The 22,084-nt window shown below is 36.5% G+C and overlaps 1 protein-coding gene and 1 non-coding gene across 2 annotated transcripts in view; both read right to left on the reverse strand.

Moving 5' to 3' along the window:
* The window catches only part of Ndufs1 (NADH:ubiquinone oxidoreductase core subunit S1), a 35,816-nt gene that overhangs the window by 13,560 nt on the left and 172 nt on the right, over nucleotides 1-22,084 (reverse strand). Inside the window, 12 exon segments of the mRNA XM_005335103.5 lie at nucleotides 2,895-3,024; nucleotides 4,741-4,869; nucleotides 5,194-5,339; nucleotides 6,564-6,678; nucleotides 7,639-7,773; nucleotides 11,416-11,601; nucleotides 12,481-12,611; nucleotides 12,700-12,781; nucleotides 13,424-13,500; nucleotides 14,690-14,797; nucleotides 17,078-17,169; nucleotides 17,871-17,935. Coding sequence (XP_005335160.1) covers nucleotides 2,895-3,024; nucleotides 4,741-4,869; nucleotides 5,194-5,339; nucleotides 6,564-6,678; nucleotides 7,639-7,773; nucleotides 11,416-11,601; nucleotides 12,481-12,611; nucleotides 12,700-12,781; nucleotides 13,424-13,500; nucleotides 14,690-14,797; nucleotides 17,078-17,169; nucleotides 17,871-17,931 — 1,392 coding nt within the window. The 5' untranslated portion in view covers nucleotides 17,932-17,935.
* LOC120883879 (U6 spliceosomal RNA) lies at nucleotides 17,664-17,770 on the reverse strand. Its single transcript, XR_005726058.1, has one exon. It is a non-coding gene; the product is annotated as a U6 spliceosomal RNA (small nuclear RNA).

Below are 22,084 nucleotides of genomic sequence, written 5' to 3' on the forward strand. Positions count from 1 at the left end.
AAACAGCTGAATAAATATCAGATAAAACAGATTTTATACAAGTAGCACTAGGAATGAAAATCCTAGCTAAATTCCTTTGGTCAGAATGAGCATGGGCAGGTCCCAGGAAAAACTGGGAAATATCCCTATACAGATTGAGATAGTACTAAAGAGCAGGAGAAACCATACTAAAGTACCATACCTATTGTGTCTTACATCCCAGACAGAAAGGAGGAGGTAGGGAACCCAATGATCAATAGATCACAATGCAGGATACCTAAAATTTCAAGGGTTTTGCTTTATACCAGAGTAACTCTGAATGCCAAAAACCTAAGAACAAAGGGTATCCCAAGAATACAGGACAAATAATATGTAAAGAATATGCAGTTCACTCTGATCCCCATCCACTTTTTGAGGTATAGGGACTGATTCCCAAGGGTTCTTTACCACTCACTGAGCCTTTTAGTTTTTTTTATTTTGACCCAGGGTCTTGCTAAATTGCCCAGAATGACCTCAAATCTTCCACCTTCCTAACTCAGCCTCCTGAGTTAGGAATTATAGGCATGTTCTATCCTGGCTTTCTGTGTTCTTCTTTTTTTTTTTTTTTAGTTGTAGTTGGACACAATACCTTTATTTGTTTTTATGTGGTGCTGAGGATCGAACCCAGGGCCTCATGCTTGCTAGGTGAGCGCGCTACCACTGAGCCACAGTGCCAGCCCTCTGAGTCCTTCTTAAACAAATAGCTGGTTGTAATCAAACAATCAGTATGAGCTGGGTATGATGGCGCATGCCTGTAATCCTAGCAGCTTGGGAGGCTGAGGCAGGAGGATTGTGAGTTCAAAGCCACCCTCAGCAATGGTGAGGCACTAAGCAACTCAGTGAGACCCTGGCTCTCAATAAAATACAAAATAGGACTGGGGATGTGGCTCAGTGACACAGTGCCCCTGAATTCAATCCCCGGTACAGGGAAAAAAAAAAAAAGAATCAGTATGAGACTTTTAAAGAGGAGCACTTACATTTTCAAATGAATTTCCCAAGGAAACATTAAGAATTCAGAAGTGCTTTTTAAAAACATATTATATATTAATTGTATATGGACACAATATCTTTTTTATGTGCTGAAGATTGAACCCAGTGCCTCATGTGTGCTACGCAAGCACTCTACCACTGAGCTACAACTCCCAGCCCCAAAGTAGTTGTTTTTCATTGTTCTTGTTTTGTTTCATTTTGGTACTGGGATTGAACTTGGCCCTTTTAATTTTATTTTGAGATAGGGTCTCACTAAATTGCCCAGGATGCCCTTAACTTCCTGAGAGGCTGGGATTACAGATGAGCACTACCTTGCTTTGCTGAAAGAAATAGTTTTTAATACCTCCAAGAAAATGAAAACCAACTATTCCTCAGTTTAAAAACACAGAGCTCAGCTGGGCATGGTGGCCAGTGCGCCAGTGACTCAGGGGGTTGAGGCAGGAGGATTGCCAAGTTCAAGGCCAGACTCAGCAATTTATCGAGACCTTCAGCAACTTAGTGAGACTCTGTTTCAAGATAAAATAATAATAATTAAAAGGACTGAGGTTGTAGTTCAGTGGTAAAGCACTCCTGAGTTCACGCATCAATACCAAAAAAAAAAAAAAAAAAAAAAGAAAGAAAAAGTTCCTAATAATTGAAAATATACCGAAATCTATAGAAGAAAAAGAAATTTATCCTAAAAACACTAGTCAAGTACCACATGGAAGTGAGAACAAGAGAGGAAAACTTTTTTTTTTTTTTGTACTGAGGATTGAACAACTGAGGGGCACTTGCCCACTGAGCCACATCACCAGACCTATTTTGTATTTTGTTTAGAGACAGGGTCTCACTGAGTTGCTTAGCACCTTGGTTTTGCTAAGGTTGGCTTTGAACTTGCGATCCTCCTGTCTCAGCTTCTCAGCCACTGGGACTGAAGACATGTGCCACTGTGCCACAAGAGGAAAACTTTTAACTGAATACTTTTTAATATTCTTGATCTTTTAATCGTATTTTTTCCTATTCAAAACAAATGTTTGGGTGTGGCTGTTTTGTCCTTCATTTCACAATTTTGTAAGCAAAAGTAAATGAAGCAACCATCTTTAAACCATGCATGAGTGAGACTCATGCACATAAACACTCAAGTGAGCAAATATAATGCTTAGAGCAAATCAAGAAGGCTCCTTCTTGATGATATCTTTGCATAACCATTCAAGTGCTTACCTCCAGATCTCTGGTTATATGATAAACAAAAACGCCTTACTTTTCAAACCACCACTACACATACATTCACAAAAATCCTAAGATAAAGAAAACCATGGATCTTCAGACTGAAGGCATACTATGTCCTATAAAACAATGACAGCTGGGCATGGTGGTGCATGCCTATAATCCCAGTGGCTCAGGAGGCCAAGACAGGAGTGTTCCCAGGATGCAAGGCAGCCTCCATATGCACATGATCACATCCATTCTTATGGTAGAGTGATTTGAAGCTTCAAATTTGGTACAATTTTACTTCAATTCTCTCCAAATAATTTCAAAGACATTAAACCCTAGTAAATGAAGACAGCATGTACACTCTGATCTCCTTTTTTGTTTGCTTATCTATTCATCCATCTAGCTCTCTCAGAGCAATGATTATGTTTCATCAATAACTGTTGGGGGTGGGGAGGAGGACACTGGATAATGCTTTTTTTTCCTTTTTGGTAGTGCTGGGGATCAAACCTAAGGCCTCACACATGGTAGGCAAGTGCTCTACCACTGAGTTATATCCCCAGTGCTTTACTTCCTTCCATATTCTTCTCTGTATTGCTAATAATTTTAACCATAATCACATGTTGTTATTACAAAAACAATAAACTTAAAAAACAGTAACAATTAAAAACAAACAATAGTAGATAAATAAGCACCTGGCTGAATGAATGGCTACCGGAAGCAATGTCTTGCAGAATTTTAGGGGAGTCTCCCAGGTGGTCATATTGGTAAGTGAGGTCCACTGGACTACCTATAAGCGCTACTTTCAAGTCATTATGAAGCCAGCTGAAATAAAAATAATACTATTTTTAGAGAGATAAGTGAAGCAAAGCCTTTGACCTCATCAATACCAAGTCCTACCTCTATTTACAAAGAAGATGTTAAAAGCACAAACTCACAGAACATTTAAACTTAACAGATACACTTTTCAAAAAAGAATGCTATAAAAACACATGACAAGACAATTCAATACATTAATATGGTATACAAGAATGCTAACTATGTCAGCTATGAACAAAGACTAATTTTAGAATAACTGATCTAAGGTTTTTATTTGGCAATATTTACATGACAGGGTCAACTATTTCTTAATTGCTCATTAAGGACATTTAAATACACTTTATGAAAATAAACTAAGTCATTTTAGTTATTCCTTATAGCAGGGAATTATGCAGCTACTTGCATCAAAGAGAATTATAAGTGCAGTGACCACATACTATTGACCACATATTATTTAAGATAATTTTTACCTGTTATCCTGTTAGCACTCCTACTTTTAACAGTTTCCCAGTTTAAACAATATGGTTCCTTATTTATACATCTTTAAGATATAAGTTAAAAAGATGAGGATGAGAAAGTATTCTACAAAATAACTGGCCTTTATTATTTTTTCCTTATGGTGCTGGGGAATCGAGTCTATGGTCTCATGCATGCTGTTACCACTGATCAACATCCCCAGTCCATGGCCTACATTCTTGCAAGGGACAAGGGGTGGGGGGGCAAGGGGGTCCTGAAGGTAATGACACTAACTGCAGTGTTTCACCACTACTGAGTGGATGCTTGACAGGAAAAATAAAATTGCTATAAAAGTGATTAAGGAGGGCTGGGGTTGTGGCTCAGTGGTAGAATGCTCGCCTAGAATGCAAGAGGCAATGGGTTCAATCCTCAGCACCACGTAAATGTAAAGTAAGAATATTGTGTCCACCTAAAACTAATAAATATTTTTTTTAAAGTGATTAAGGAAAATTTTGTGAGATTTGAATGTAAACAGTGGGTTAAGTAACAATTTTATATCAATACTAAATTTTTGATTAAGAGAATGCCCCTTGGGCTGGGGTTGTGACTGAAGTGGTACAGTGCTCGCCTAGCATGGGTGGGGCACTGGGTTCAATCCTCAGCACCATATAAAAAAAATAAATAAATAAAAATGTTGTGTCCACCCAAAACTAAAAAATAAATATCTTAAAAAAAAAAAGAGAGAGACAGACTGCCCTTTGTATTTAAGGAATGTAAACTGAGGTATTTAGCACATCATGGTTACAACTTAACTCTGGATGATTTAGAAATTACATTCATATATACATACAGAGAAAGAGTACCATAAAACACATTTGGCAAATTGTTAACTTCACATAAGACCACTTTAAGCATCTTGAAATTATTTCAAAATAGAAAGCTAACAAAATAAATAAAAAGATCAGTGGTGCTGGTGATCACAGGAAAGATGAACCTGTTAGAAAATAGTCTTCAATTATCTTTTGGAGTCTCTCTACAACTAACACTTTAGTAGGAGTCAACTAAAATATCATTTTTCATATAAAAACCAGAAATATGTCATTATTAATTTTTTTTTAGTTATAGGTGGACACAATGCCTTTATTTTATTTTTATTTATACGTGGTGCTGAGGATCGAACCCAGAGCCCCACACATGTTAGACAAGTGCTCTACCCCAGCCCAAAATGTCATATTTTTAAAATCATGAATAAATAATATTACTCACCTCTTTCGAATTCTAGCATTAAATAGTGGTGCCTCAAAACGTGGATTTGTACCAACCAGAAGGACAACATCTGCCTCTTCTACACCAGCAATTGTAGTATTAAGAAGATAATTGGAACGCAAATCTGTGCTAGAAATACAATAAAGTACAAGTTTACTTTAAAGCTAATACATGCTGAAAGACCACGGAATAGTCCCACATCATCAGTCTCATGGCACTCTCAGATAAAAAATTTAAGAAGTATTTCTAAATTAAAATTTCTAATGTTTATTAATAAGTGGAACGTGCTATCTCCTATAGTTCTTGGTCTGACTTTGGTCTATATATGAAAATAAATTTGTGGATCTTGTGGAGAATCCATTATTAAGTCATTGATTCCATAAAAAAACTTTGTTTACATAACATTAACTAACATGGAAAATGAGAGCCTGGACATAGATTCATAATCCTCACCCAGCTCCTGCAGTGGGGAAGACCTCTTCAGTGCATAAGGTTTCAGAGTCCACTCTATTAAGCAAATCTTTCAGAGCTACTAGGGCTTCAGCATCTACCAAGCCACCTGCAACTGCTGCCACATCCTTGCCTTGAAAACTCTGCAACTAGAGATGGATGAAAAGGATATCACCAGGAAACCTACAGTCAGCGGAGACCACAATGAATTATTCAGAGAATAAAACAACAATCATTTTCAAATACAAAAAAAGTAACAAACTTCTAACTAAAAAGTTCTGCACTGATTAGTAATTTATTTAAATATGAGAAGCAACAGAGGTGTATGTGGGACAAGCCTAAGAACTCCGCTTGAATGGACACTGTTTATCTTATATGTAGGAATAAAAGGGCTTCAAAATGAGATCTGGAGAATGAAGACTGTGGAGTTAGGGATACTTTAAATGCAACATTTTCTTAACTATACCATTCCTTCTAGGCCTTTGTCTATGTTGCTTTTTTAGGCCAGATAATCATTCCCCTCACTTTTTTTTTTTTTTTAAACTTTGTTGTTGGAATTAAAATTTAGGGTTTTGTGTACAACAAGCATGTTCAATACCACTGAGTAACACCCTAGCCCTTCCATTTTTGCTCTGTATTTATTCTAAGATTCATATTCATTCTTTGACTTTACACAAAAAATCACCTTCTCTAAGAAGGTATCTTTTTTCCCCTTATTTTTAATTGGTGCATTATAGATGTACACAATGGGATTTGCTGTCATATCTGTACATACACATAATGTAACTATAGTCAATATTATTCCCCACTATTTTCCCTTTCTCTTTCCCATGCCTTCCTCCTGGTCTCACTCCTCTACTCTCTTGATCTCCCTTCAATTTTTATGAGATTTCCCCCTACCACCTTCTTTTCCTTTTTCCTCTCTAGCTTCCACATATGAGAGAAAACATATGACCCCTGACCTTCTGAGTTTGGCTAATTTTCGCTTAACATAATGTTCTCAGGTTCCATCTATTTTCCTGCACATGACGTCATTTCATTTTTTAAGAAGGCATCTTTATATGTTATTTGTTAGGTCTCCCTCTCCATGTCTTTCTCATATTAGTCCTGGTACAACTACGTATAGCAGTGTAAGATAACTGCTTAATTATGCATATTTCTTTACTATAACATTGTGGGAAGGTAGGGATCATGTGTCAGTGGTCTGTATACCACATCTAGCATTACATCTAGCACATGGCTTTTAAAAACTATCAAATGAAAAGCGATTATAATCTTGGTAACAGGAATGAAAGGAAGACATATCTACTCTCTGTTTGGTAAAAATGTTTCTTGAAAAATCACACAGTATTTATTCTATATTTCTATTTTACCATTCCAGCTACACGAGACAGTGCATCTTCCCAGGAAGTATAGCTTAAAAGTCCCTTTTCGTTTCTGACCATCGGCTCGATAAGTCTTTGACGTTTTAGCCCATCATAGGCAAATCTAGACAACAGAAATCACACCATTTCGTTTGTAGAATCTTGCTGAAGAGGCAAATATAATTTTCAAGTTTAAAATCTACAAGAAATGTTATTTAAATACAAGATAGGTTAACTATCAAACAGAATAAGTACCTAGAAACAAATAACTATTCTACATTTTTTTGGAGAGGAATTAGTAGATAATTTTATGAACATCACTTAAACCTTTTCAATTAGCTGAACAATTTTTTAAACTTACAACACAACAAAATACAATAGCTGAAAAGCCAAATCTTTTTTATTTTTTGTAGTTGTAGATGGACAGCATGTTTATTTTTATTTGTTTATTTTTATGTGATGCTGAGGATCGAACCCAGTGCCTCACACATACAAGGCAAGTGCTCTGCCACTGAGCTACAGACCCAGCCCCTAAACCATTACTTACAAAACTTGAGTACCTCTAGATATTTTTTCAAAACCACACTGTGTAAACTCCTATATTTAGCTTCTTTTTTCCAATAACAATACCTTGAAAAACTATCTTAGTTTACTTCACTTTCTCCATGTGGGAGGGAAAAATTTTTTTCTCCAGGTTAACACAAAAGCCAGCAATAAACCTAGGACCATTAATGCCAGTTTTGTCCCATTCTCTACATAAAAGCTCAGATTTCAATAGTATATATTCATTATCTAATTTACAAATATAAATATTTTCTTTTTTTGTGGGGGAGGTACTGGGGACTGAACTCAGGGGCACTCAACCACTGAGCCACATCCCTAGCCTTGTTTTGTGTTTTATTTAGAGATAGGGTCTCACTGAGTTGCTTAGTGCCTCTCGTTATTCTCTTGTCTCAGCCTCCCGAGTGGCTGAGATTACAGGCATGCACCACCACGCCTGGCTACAAATATTTTTCATAAAAAATTATCATAAAATTTATTCTAAATCAATTGTAAAAGTTAAGGAAAACCAAATGGCATATACCTGGTTTTATCAGAGATCCATTCTTCATTGATGTCCTCATGCATTCGTGGCAAAATTCTCATTACCTCTCCAGTTCTTGTGCTAACCACAATATTACTTCCAACTGCATCCATTACATCAATGGATTCTGTCTTTCTGAGAAAATAACACATATTTTCTATGTTCATTTTGAGAATAAGAACAATTTTTGTTACCTGGTTTTACAAAAAAAAAAAATTTATTTATTTTTTTGTACAATTCCACCTAAGTTTTTAGAAAATGAAACTCAAGGAGCTGGGAATGTGGCTCAAGCAGTATGTACGCTCAACTGGCATGCGTGCGGCCCGGGTTCAATCCTCAGCTACAAGCAAAGATGTTGTGTCTGCCGAAAACCAAAAAATAAATAAAAAATTAAAAAAAAAAAAAGATTACAGATCAGGGCTGAGAATATAGCTTAGTCAGTAGAGTGCTTATTAAAAAAAAAAAAGAAAGGCTGGGGATGTGGCTCAAGCAGTAGCGCGCTCGTCTGGCATGCATGCGGCCCGGGTTCAATCCTTAGCACCATATACAAAGATATTGTCTCCGCCGAGAACTAAAAAATAAATATTAAAAAATTCTCTCTCTCTCTAAAAAAAAAAAAAAAGAAACTCAGAGGAATTACAATAATAAAGTATGCCCATATTTGAACACATCATATAAATTCCTAATGTAATAATGAAGCCTTTAAACCTACTGTCTGACACAGAAGTCAATTTTTTAAAAAATATTTATTCTTAAGTTTTAGGTGGACACAATATCTTTATTTTACATTCATGTGGTGCTGAGGATCGAACTCAGTGCCTTGTGCATGCCAGGTGAGCACTCTACCACTGAGTCACAATCCCAGCCCCCACACAAGTCAATTTATTTTTTTTTTTTTTAGAGAGTGAGAGAGGAGAGAGAGAGAGAGAGAATTTTTAATATTTATTTTCTAGTTCTCGGCGGACACAACATCTTTGTTGGTATGTGGTGCTGAGGATCGAACCCGGGCTGCACGCATGCCAGGTGAGCGCGCTACCGCTTGAGCCACATCCCCAGCCCCACACAAGTCAATTTAAAAGGGCTACAACTAGCTAAATCTGGGGCAATTTGAGCATCAAAATAAATAACAAGGGCAGAATTTTTGGCTATAGCTAATTAAAGAGCTCAATATATTTCTCCTTCCAAAAAGCAAAACCAAAGCTAGAAAAAAAACTGACAAAAAAAACACAACACACCATTTCAGAAAAGGCATACAATTTAAAGGCATCTACCAAAAGCATACAACAGAGTGAGAAGCTTTTTGGGGGGGCGGGGGGAGGGATGACCAGAGATTGAACTTAGGGGCACTCAACCACTGGGCCACATCCCCAGCCCTATTTATTTTTTTTGTATTTTATTTACAGACAGGGTCTCACTGAGTTGCTTAGAGCCTCACCACTGCTGAGGCTGGCTGTGAACTTTCGATCCTTCTATGCCTCCCAAGACGCTGGGATTATAGGTGTTACAGGTATGCGCCACCGTGCCATATCTGTTTTTCATGCTTTGCTTTGCTTTGAGTAAGAACAGTAAAAATCTGTAGTGGTCTAATTTGGTGCAACACCTGTCCCCCTCTTCACCATCTGGAATTTCTTCCAGGGTGGGACAGGGAGAATATGTGATTACACAATTTGGAGCTAGGGGCAAACTTGCCTGTAAACATGGTATCTTGGAGGTCCTTATAGCTCATGAGCATCAAGAGTGCACTAGGGTGAGGTTGTAGTCATCTGGGGCAACCATTCTGACACGAGAGAGGGCCTTACTATTCAAACACTGTTGGACAACACCGAGACTCAGAAGACTCAAGACAAAGTAAAAGCTGGTGCTGTAGTTTGGATCTGGAAAGTTTCCCACAAAGACCCATGTGTTAAAAGCTTGGTTCCCAGTCCTTGGTGCTATTGGAAGGCAATGTAACTTTTAAGAGGTGATGTCTAATGGGAACACATCCTGACAAGATGTGTTGCTCCACCACAGGCCCAGAAGCAATGTGGCCAGCCAAATGTGGACTGAAACCTACAAAACTGTGAGCCAAATAAAATTTTTAAGTTGATTAGCTCAGATTGTTACAGAAACAAAAGCTGACTATCATAGCTGGTCTGACTTGAAAAATGGCCTGAACTTTGAATATGCTCCTCTATCCACCCATTGGCAGAGGATGGAAGTCGTACTGGCTCATTGTTTGAGCACAATCATCTGACTACTAAGCTATGCTGACACAGGCAATTTCTAAGAAATTGCACATAAAAATAAATATTAAAATACATTCAAGGAGGGGCTGGGGCTGTGGCTTCATGGCAGAGCACTTGCCTAGCAAGGATGAGGCCTTGGGCTCGATCCTCAGCACCACATAAAAATAAACAAACAAAACACAGATATTGTGTCCATCTATAACTAAAAAAATTTAAAAAAAAAATACATTCAAGGAAAACCATTTAAAGAATTAAAGGAGAAGTATGCCAACTATGAGTCAAGATATTCTCAGTAAGAAGAGAAATTATTATTATTGTTATTATTATTTTGTGGAACTGGGGAATGAATCTAGAGCTTTATGTATGCTAGACAAACATTCTACACTGAGCTATATACCCAGCCCATTTTTAAAATTTTGAGGCAAGTTCTCACTAACTTGCCTGGGCTGGCCTTGAACTTGTAAATTTGTGATTTCTGCCCAGCCAAAACTATCTGTTTAAGCAACAACAAACGAACTCAGAAATTAAAGAGCTGGAGTTGAAAAATATAAACTTTAAAATAAGCCAGGCACAGTGGTACACATCTATAATCCCAGTGACTTGGGAGGCTGAGGCATGAGGATCACAGCTTTGAGGGCAGCCTTGGCAACTTGCAAGGCCCTACATCAAAATCAAAATAAAAAGGATGGGAGATGGAGCTTAGTGGTAAATGTCCATAGGTTCAATCCCTCTTCACAAAAAACAATAAAAACTGGAGAGAAATTTTTTTAATACATTTCAAGAACCTTAAAAATATTCTCACCTGTTCTATCTACCTACTCCATTTCTTGGTTTTATTAAAAGAATCAGAATAGCAATGTTTTTTACAGATTTACAATTATAGAGTCACAAACGAGCTAAACATATACTAGGGGCTGGGGCTATAGCTCAGCGGCAGAGCACTTGCCTAGCATGCATGAGGCACTGGGTTCGATCCTCAGCACCACATAAAAATAAATAAAATAAAGGCATTCTGTCCATCTACATCTACAAAAAAGAAAAAAATTAAAAAATAAATAAACATATACTAACAGGAGATGGTTAAATAAAATATGACATTTCCACATGGTTGAAAACAATGTACAATAAGAGACTATAAATTTAAAGTATCAAGACTATTTCACACCTTAAAAGAACGTGTGAAAAGAATAATTTTGTAAATAAGTACTTTAGAATTAATTTTCAAGAAAGTGATAATTAATTTACAGTTTCATCCTATCCTTCAATATAACTACTTATCTTCCAATAAAATGATTTTATAAACAAAATAACAAATAAAAACTTAGCAAACAAAATAATTTAGCTACAGTTGTGGCTCAGCTGCAGAGTGCTCACCTAACATGGGTGAGGCTCTGGGTTTGATTCTCAGCACCATATAAAAATAAAGATATTATGTTCAACTAAAAAAAAAAAAAAAAAAAAAAAAGAACCACTCAGGAAGAAAATGACACTGAACATTCTTTGAACAGTAATAAATTATATTAAAAAACAAATTGTCAAAGAAGATCAATACCTTGTTTCCCAAGGCCGTGCAGTAAAGGCATAGGGCTTAGAGGTTAGGGCACCTACAGGGCAGATATCAATGATATTCCCAGATAATTCAGACATGAACATTTTTTCAACATATGTGCCAACTTGCATATCATTTCCTCTGCCTGTTGTTCCCAGATCATCTACTCCTGCAATCTCACTTGCAAACCTGTAAAATAAAAATATGCTGTCAAATGGTTGAGTCCAGAAAATTTTTTCCTGTTAATGGTCACAAAGAATATGATATTCAAAACACTAAAAAGCCATGAGTATATTTTCAGTGGTGAGCACAGTCTTTGAATAAAGACAATTCAATAAATATTTGCATTTAATTGAGATATAATATGCAAACAGAAAACTGTACAAATCCTAGGCAGACAGCTCAACAAGTTATCTTAGGATGAATACTTGTAGGGTTTAATTTTTATTTAACTTTTTTAGTTTGTTTTTCTTGTAGTACTAGGGATTGAACTCAGGGGCACTCTACACTGAGTTATATCCTGAGTCTTTTTTTTTTTTTTTAACTTTTTGAGACAGGGTTTTGCTAAGTTTCTCATGCTGGCCTCAAATTTGTGATCCTCCTGCCTCAGTCTTTCAAGTGGCTGGAATTACAGGCATACACTACATACCCAGTTCTATTTTACTTTTTAAATTCACCTTAAGTTGATATTAATTGAAAGTGAACAATTTACTCATTTATTGGACTTTTTTTTTTTTTTTTTTGGTACCAGGGATTAAACCCAGGGGCACTCAATCACTGAGATCCATCCCTAGCCCTATTTTGTATTTTATTTCTAGACAGGGTCTCACTGAGTTGCTTAGAGTGTCACCATTGCTGAGGCTGGGTTTGAAATCTCAATCCTCCTGCCTCAGCCTCCCAAGCCACCGGGATTACAGAAGTGTGTCAACGTGTCCGGCCCATTTATTGGCATACTAAAACCAGAAGCCTTTTTCCCCCACTAAATAAAAATTGCCCTCCTTTCCATTGTTATTCCACTAACTTCTGTGAACATTTACAATAACATTACAGAAGAGACAAAAAAATTACCTGATGCATCGAGTACACTGTATGCATCTAGTCATGATGGTCTTTACCAATGGCCCGATGTTCTTGTCTTCCACAGCCCGTTTACCCTCTAAAAATCGGCTCCTATCACTTCCAAACATCATGGACTGATCCTTAAGCAGACAAAAGAGTCAATCTAAGGCTACCAATGAAATTAAAACTTGAGAGAATCAAAAAGATTTAAAAAACTATACTAAATACCTGCAGATCACATTCGCCTCCCTGGTCACAAATGGGACAGTCCAATGGGTGATTGGCTAGTAAGAACTCCATCACCCCTTCTCTGTATATGAAAAATTGAAACACATAAAATAACATCAAAATACACTCTACTGTCATGTATATCTAAAAAAGAATAAATTTTTTATAATGTCATAAATAAACTAGCACTCTGAATGGCTTACCTATAGGCTACTTATCTTCACAGATAAACTTTTTCTCATACAGGGAGTAATGATTTTACATGCATTATAAGAAATGCAAATGTAACTATCATTCTGGAAGTACTAAACAAAATTTGAACTGTTTATAAGAGTCTTGAATAAAATATCACTAGAGAATCTAGGAAATTATAACTTTTAACAATATATAAGTATATATATTGTTAAAAGTTGTTGAAAGGGCTTCTGAAAATTAAATTAGATTTAATTTAGTACGATTACTAATAATAATTGTACTAAATTAAATCTAAATTCTTTATCATCACAACTTGAGCAAGTTACTAAACCAGGGTCTTAAATGATGATTCCATTTTAAAGTTAATTCCATAAATCCCTGACTTGACTTCCTTATACGTGTACTTATCTCCATTACTTTTATAAGCCAAGCACACCAACTTCTTCAGAGTTAGATACTAAATTTCTAGTCAATGGGAGGTCTAAATATCATGTTAAGAAAGTCTACTACATTAGTAACAACAAAGTACCTGGCTTTCTTAGATTTTTCTGAGTTTGTCAGGATATTCCAACCCTTCATTACTGGCATAGCACAAGCAGCTACAACCTGGAATTTCAACAGAAAAATTCATATCTATATTTAACATTAAATTACATAACAGCATTAAGTTATATATTCAAAAACAAGCATGGGGATGGGGTAATGGCTCAGCGGTAGAGTGTTCGCCTAGCATGCATGAGGCACTGGGTTCGATCCTCAGCACCACATAAATGTAAAATGAACATATTGTGTCCATCTAAAACTAAAAACTAAAAAATAAACAAGCAAAAAACAATATTTCTCCAGATAGAATTTTCCAACTTTTCATTGTTATAATATGGATAATCTGGTATTTCACATTCTTCCTATAAACAATTAAGATATTGCTATGATTTGGACATGATTTATCCTCCAAAGGTTTAGGTGCTGGAAGCATGGTCCCCAGACTAATGGTATTGAAAGGTGGAGGGACCTCTTAAGAGGTAGAGCCTAATGGAAGGTTATAGAATTCCAACAGATTAATGCTGGTCTCTGAGGTTAGGTCTCAGAGGAGTAGATTAGTTCCAGTTAGTGTGTTATTATAAAAAGCAAGGTGAGACCCCACCCTGGTCTCTTGCTTCCTCTTTTGCCACGTTATGAAGCTACCAGATCCTCTCAGCAAAGGCCAGCCAGACAGGAATGCCTCATTTTGGGACTTTTAGCATCTCAACAGTGAGCTAAATAATCTCTTTATAAAAATCATAAAGTACCTAGTCTCAGATATATTTTTTAAATAGCAAAACAAAACAAACTAAGACACTCTATTTCTTAAATATATTCTAATAGCTGATGCATTTTTTTTATTCTGCTGTGAAACAGAACATCATAAAACTATACTTTCATTTGTAGGTGCTACTAACCACCAAAATGCAATTAAACTACTCAAAGTGAACTTCTTCATTACAACCCTTCTCTTGAGTGAAAATGGTACCACATAACCACTTTAAATGTGCTACTTGGCAAATCACATTTAATTTCTAGACCCATTTCAATTATATGGCACTTAGATTCATAAGGCACTTCTATCAATGTATTTTTAGTTTTGAAACAAAATAAGTCAACTGTGCCTCCCCCCAAAAAACATTGAATTTGCAGATAATAAGTAAACAGGGCTAAGTTCTCCTCTACGACAGTATTGACTTTAAATAAAGTTTGTGGCAAGATTTACTGTTTTCTGCATTCTACAGCATGGTGTGGAATTATAGGAATTAAGTACCTTAGGAGCTTTCTCAATTTCAACAAGGCACATCCTGCAGTTTCCAGCAACAGATAACCTTTCGTGATAACAAAATCGAGGGATCTGCATGCCAACCTTCTCACAAGCCTATAAGACAAAATTTTTTAAAAATTTGCATTAGAGCCAGATGTCTTAATGTACACCTGTAAGCTCAATGACTTGGGAGGCTGAAGAAGGGGGATCACAAGTTCAAAGGCAGGCTTAGCGACTTAGCAAGACCATGTCTCAAAAAAATAAAATAAAAAGGGCCAGGGATGTGGCTCAGTGGTTAAGCATCCCTGGGATCAATCCCCAGTATTCCCCCTACCCCCGCCAAAATCAGCACTGGAATAATCTGACTTCATTGCTGTTCTTGTTAAAATAGAAGGGGGTGGGGAGGCCACTTTATTTTTCCTGTCCATAAATATCTGTACCTTCACCCATTCTTATTTCATTTCTGATACCCTCCTTTTTTGATTCTTGATTTGCACCCCTGTTGGCACTGAAGCTGCCCCAGGAGATCTAAGACCCATCACCATGCCTTGATCTTATGTGAAAGAGAAACTGGATAAAGTATTCACAGACTGACTTCCCACATCTGTTCTAAAGCACTGTCTACAAAGGCTCCCCTTTAAACTCTGTTCCATTGGTTTCATATATGGACTTCCTTCTTTCCTTCCTTTGGATTAGAGATACCTCTCACATCATCTAGCTGGCTATTATCTAGTTCTGTCTTTGGCTCCATACACCCAGCCCAGGACTCACATTCTTACACTAGCTGAAGCTCTTCCCAGTTTCTTTTTGCCAAGAGAGAGGAATTAGCTTCACTCTACCAATTACTACCCTCCTTCTCTGCAAGTTCCTTCTTCTATTAGTCTATAAACATGTTCAAATTTCCTCTACACTAGTTCTTCAATCCTCTGCTCTCACTCTAATCTTATCAACTTTCAATTTTTTAACTATTTAGTTAGGGAAAATGTGTTTAACCATTTAGTCCACAAAAATGTGCTAGATGCAGCAGGTATAAAAATGAGACACTGTCATAGCCTTCATACTAGCTCACATTCTACATGATGACTAAACTTAAACCTTTAGCCACAGTCCAGATATTTCACTTCTCTAAACTTCAGACTTAAATAGGCATTTGAATATGTAGTTCTAACCTGTTTCTATCCCCTACATACAAATAAGCTAAAAAACAAAAACCCATTTAAACAAACAAACAAACAAAAAAACTCCTGTTCTCTATCAGGTCTAAAGGCCTGTTTATCTGTGTCTTATTATCCCTTGAATACATCCTTCTTGTTTTTAATTCCACTACTACTATCTATTTTAGGCTTTTTAAAATTTAGTGTTTCATAAATACAAGATATTTTTTTTCCTTTTCCCACACTGGTTTTGCTGTTCTCCAAACTATCATCCTCTACAGTCATTGTCAAGTGCTTACTAGCTTTCAAATTTTCCAAAGGTCCAACAACAAGCTCTTTAATTGGCAAATATTTTATTTCATGACTAGCCCTACCCCTCCTCATACCTTGATTTTCTGCTATCTCATTTCCTACATATACCTCATGTTTTATCAATACCAAACTATTTGAGGCTTCCTAAATACAAGTTATCTGCCTTAATTATTTTTCCACAGAAAATGCACATTGTCCTTATTCACATATAAACATACCTACTCATCCTTTAAATCTTCCTCAGGGATTGTGTGAGATGCCCCTGACATCTCTTTCTGCTACCACCTATTCTATGCCAAAATACTTTCCATTGCACCTTGAACATATTTTTGTTATATATTTAGTGCTTTGTATCAATGCCTCATAGATAATCTAGAAATGACTGCTGAAATAAACAATGAACATTTAGTTCTGTGCTGATCTGCAGATGGAATGAAGCATCACTTCTTATGACCAAATCTGTTATATTTCTGGGGGAAGTTGGAACATTGAGTATTTAAGGCATGAATTCAAGAATATTCCACCATCTACATACCTGCATTATAGGACACATTCCTAGAAATTATTAAAATTCAAGTTACATGAAAGTTAAAAGCATCAACCAGGCCCACAACAAACTAAGGTTACATTTTCCCACTTACCTATAGTAACCAAAAGTTTATTTTAGAGAACTTCAAATTTCTTAATGGGTATCATTTGGAAGGCAGAAGTGAAACAAAAGAACTACCACCATAGTTCACTAAGACTGTCAAACACATATAAATGATAGTTTACTTTGAAATATCACAACTGAAAATCCAACTAGTGTCATATAATGTTGTTATATGTAGTGGGTTTTTTTTAGAATAAACAATATAAAGGAATTACTTTTTTTTTTTTTAATTGAAGAACACACTCACAAAAATAAAGAATTAGAATATATGCTTACTTGGAGGACAGTAGTCCCTGGTTCCACCATGACAGACTGACCATCAACGAATACTTCAATCAAGTTGCTTGCTGCTGTGGCAGTGGTTCGAACTGACCATCAAAACAAAGAGGTGAAAAATTAACATCACATAAACACTGCATTCAAAATGTTTCTTCATTTCATACTTATTTCTTTAGATATAAACTTTTAATATTGAATTAGGAAAAAAAAGCCTTTTCAAGCCTGAATATCAAAGTACGATTGTCTACTTTTATTTATTCATTTATTTTTGGTACCAAGGATTGAACCCAGGGGTTCTTAACCACTGAGCCACATCTCTAGCCCTTTTTAATCTTATTTAGAGACAAAGTCTTGCTGAGTTGCTTAGGGCCTCGCTAAGTTGCTGAGGCTGGCTTTGAACTTGTAATCCTCCTGCCTCAGCCTCCCAAGCTGCTGGAATTATAGGCTTGCACCACTATGCCCCGCCCCCAGTTTTATTCTGAAAATTATTCTGTCAACTTAAATAATTTGTCTCTATTTTTTAATTTTTTTCTTTTTAGATATATATTACAGTAGAGTATATTTGGACATATTGTACATACATGAAAATATGGAATGCTTCACAAATTTATATGTCATCCTTGCACAGGGGTCATGCTAATCTTCTCTGTCTCGTTCCAATTTTAGTATACATGCTGCTGAAGTGAACACTGTATTTTTATTTAAAACATGTTACGGGTATAAGGTTTAGACCAATTTTTACAAAGATAAAGTCTCATATACACAAATGAAAAAACAAAACACAACTTACCATATCCTTTAGGAGACTTCGAAAGGCCCACTAAGGCCCTTCTAACAGGTATCCTTAACATATTGCTAAAAATAAAACAAAGAGTTATATTATTATAGGGAAAAAACCCCACATAATTACAAACTTTTTAGTTCTGTTTTGTAGCACTTCATATATAATATGCCATTAAGCATTTACAAGTCCTGATATTAAATTTTTCCCTCAAGTTCTTTTTTTTTTTTTTTTTTTTTAGGTACCGAGGATTAAACCAAGGGGTGCTAAACCGCTGGGCCACATCCCCAGCCCCTTTTTATATTTTATTTAGAGACAGGATCTTGCTGAGTTGCTTAGGGTTTCACCAAGTTGCTAGGCTGGCTTTGAACTTGTGATCCTCCTGCCTCAGCCACTCCTGCCTTCTCTCAAATTCTACAGATAATAATCTCAGAAACTTTAAGGGATTTGCACAATGCCAATCAGCTCAGAAGGAGTAGCTAGTATATAAATTTGTTTTTAATTTTATTTATTTATTTATTTATTGGTAGCAGGGATTAAACCCAGGGGTGTTTTACTACTGAGCTACATCCCTAGTCCCTTTTATTTTTCTTGAGTTGCTTGGATTACAGGTTTGTGCCACCGTGCTTAGCTCTAAATTTGGACTTTCTAATACTATGGAAAAGGCAGTTTTGCTATTTTATAACCACAAAGAAAAGATAAAATTTAAATCACTACAGTATAGAAAAATAAACAAGAATGACTGAATTTATCATTAACACTGTGTAAAATAAAGCTTTTCTGTCTTTTCTACAAGCATCCATTCTATCATTGTGTGTGTTCTAAGTGTAGTCACCTCCTAAATGCTCCTGAAATATACTGAGATAGTTTGCAAGCAAGTCTTCTCTGTGTCTTAAGATTTGTTTTCAGTGCTAAGTAGTACATTTACCTTATAGATTTGCAATTATATGTTTACATACTCTCATTATACGATGAACTCTATCTTCAGTACCTATCCTCAAGGCTTAAAGTAAGCTTTAAAACAGTGGTTCTCAACTAGGGACAATTTTGCTTCCTAGGGAATATTTGGCAATTTGGTCTGGAGACATTTATTTTCACAACTAGGAAGAAGCTACTGACACCTAGTGGGGAGAGGGCATAATGCTGCTAAGCATCCTACAATGCACAGGACAATCCTTGAAAATAGTTACCAAATGTGGAACAGTGCATAAGATGCTGGGTGTAATGGTGCATGCTTGTGATCCCAATGACTAAGGAGACTAAGACAGGAGGACTGCAAGTTCAAGGCTGGCCTTAGCAACTGAACAAGACCCTAGAAACTCAGCAAGACCCTGTCTCAAAATTAAAAAACAATTAAAAGTATTGGAGATGTAACTTGGTGGTAAAGTGCCCCGGGTTAAATCTTCAATACTAAAACAAAATAAAATAAAATAAATAGTGCTAAATTGACATGCTGCCCTGCGTTTTGCTGAATTGCCAAAATGAATGGGGATGGATTATATAAACATTACCACTTGAATAAAGACACACATGGGCGAACAGAAAAGGTACCTGCACTCTTTTTAGTTCTTTTTTGAACTCAGTTGATCATATAGGTTATGCAATGAACTTTCTCTTTACTCACATTATCATTTATGTGTAAAATAAAGGCTAAGGCTCTAAACCCATCATTTTTCATTGGAACTTTTAAAGGTATTAAAATAAAAATCATGTGATTATAATGTATCAACAAAAATATCTGGACAGTGAAACACCTTCAATAGTTGCAATAATACTATTAGAAAACAGAACATATATACATTTTAAGCAAAAATTTTGCAAACTTATCATAGATGATATGTAATAGAAAATTTCATTCAGATCTCATTTAATTTCACTAATTTATCAATTACAATAATTCATAAATTCCATAATAAATTTGCACATCTGTTACATTCCAGTAATTTTGGGCAACTCGGTTTCTATTTTTTTAAAGTATTTATTCTCCCTAAGTTTTAGGTGAACATCTTTATTTTACATGTATGTGAGGATCAAACCCAGTGCCTCGTGCATGCTAGGCGAGCACTCTACCACTGAGCCACAATCCCAGCCCCTCAGTTTCTTGTTCTTTATGTACAGAGCCAAAGAAGAATAATAATACTTCCTAAGCAATATGCTCTTACTAGGAGTTCAATAACTGCCAGTGAAAGCTGAATTAAGGCTGTATTGGGCACTGACAATCAGTTCTGAAGTACTCTTCCTTTGTGCTCCTTTACTACCAATACCCATTGTGTGTGTGTGTATTTATTATTCCATTTATTTAACTGCAGGTTAGGTATCAATTTTAGTACCCATTAGAGTATAAGTTGTATGAGGGCAAGGAATTTGATCTTTCCCTTTTCTGAAGCCCTAGCACAGTGCCCTTACAAAAACAGTGACCAAATGGTCTTATCACCAAGTTCCAAATTGAGTAGCATCTGTCCTAATAAAAACTACTGATGGCATATAAAAGTAAACCTGAATTTGCTGAATCAGAGTAACACAATATAAAAGTAGTGTGAATTAGCCTGTTGAACATTCAGCAACGAATGGAACACTGCATAGCTCCAACATAAGAAATACAGATTTGCAACACTTCTGTTGCAAATATGCTTTAAACATATTTATCTATGGGTAGGAATGGGAATAATGACAGTTATCCTTTTAGAGGCCTAACTAGAGTTCATGGGTAAGATAAAGTCACTTTGGGTGGAAAATGCTCAAACAAATAAGTTATGGAGACAGACTAAAGATCTGTTAAACAGCAGAAGACTATAGCAGGGTATGCCTACACATCACTTCATTCTCCTGGATGCAACTTAGTGCTCTGTGTACAGCAAATTCAAGTTTTGTTTTTTCAAATTTTCCAAAACTTTTTCCTGAATACTTCTGATCCAAAGTTGGCTGAATCTGAAGATGGGGAATCTGCAAATGTGGACTCTGCAGATACAGAGGAAAACTGTACTTTTGTTGGGAAAATGTTAATGACCAATTACCTCTAAAACTAGAACCGACATTTTTCCACATAGGGACTATAATACTCCACCTTCTCCACCACATATTCCGCACCCATTCAGTTCTCTCCCTCCAAAATATTACCCTATTCCAAGTCACCATCCCCCTCTTGCCTGCACCATTTCAATAGCCTCTTCGCAGGTTTCCTAGCTTCCACATTTTTCTATACCTGCCCTCATCCTGAAAGGCTCTTCCCTCAGATCTTTCTGGTCCCTCCCCATCCTTCGGATTTTGGCTTAAAGGTCTTTTCTCAGGCTTTCCTCATCAGCCTATTTTAAAATTTCCTGATGAAATTCCCACCCATATAACCCATTTTGTTCTTCTTTATGGACTAACTTCTGGTTTACTGTACATGTTCAGGAACTATTTATTAAGTGAACTACGTCTCCAATCTCTGGCTGTAATTTAGAGACCATTTGTCTGGAATTGAAAGGTGCAGGTGCTCTTGCAGGCTTATAACACTAGATGTAATGATTCACAACTCAATGAAAAGAAACATTTTTCAAAACCAAAAAGGAACCTGATGTTTATTCATCAAAAACAATTCCCGTTACATTTTCTATATTCTCAGTTCACGGGTGAAGAGAGTTGTGTCTGATCCATGATCTTACAGGAAATGGGTTTAGAACCCAGAACTTGTAAATAACTTAACTGTGTTTATAAATGCGACCTTACGCTAACTCTTTTAAAGTCCTTTGTCAGTTTCCGCGACAGGAAAAGGAATAAAAAGTGATACCCAAAGTGGTTAGCAGACAAAACAAAACAACCATCACAGGCATTAACAGTTGCCTAAGCAACAGTGACTAAGTAATAACGTACTCTTCCAGGTGCAGCATATGGAAATTTGTGGGAAATGTTTAAGCCTTTAGGCCCAAATCACTGTGACCCAGGTGCTTTTCCGAGGAACAAAACGGCCTACTCCTGATTTTCCTTGCAGTGGAGAGGTCGCTCACAAGCCCGCATTCAGGCAAGCGTTTCAGAGGGTCTCCCGACCCTCCTCCTCCTTTCTGCTCCACCGGACCAGAAACCAAGACTAACATTCTCACCTGCCGCAACTCAGGGGTTCCCAAGGCGGCAGGGCGGGAGGCGGTGCCCAGTCAAGGGCAAAGGAGAACGAGTCGCCTGGGCCACATAAGGCAGTCCCGTCAAAAATTAAAACTCTGGCCGAGATCACTCAGCCTTCTCACCTA

The sequence above is a fragment of the Ictidomys tridecemlineatus genome, chromosome 7 (genome assembly GCF_052094955.1).
Source record: "Ictidomys tridecemlineatus isolate mIctTri1 chromosome 7, mIctTri1.hap1, whole genome shotgun sequence".
Classification (NCBI taxonomy): domain Eukaryota; kingdom Metazoa; phylum Chordata; class Mammalia; order Rodentia; family Sciuridae; genus Ictidomys; species Ictidomys tridecemlineatus.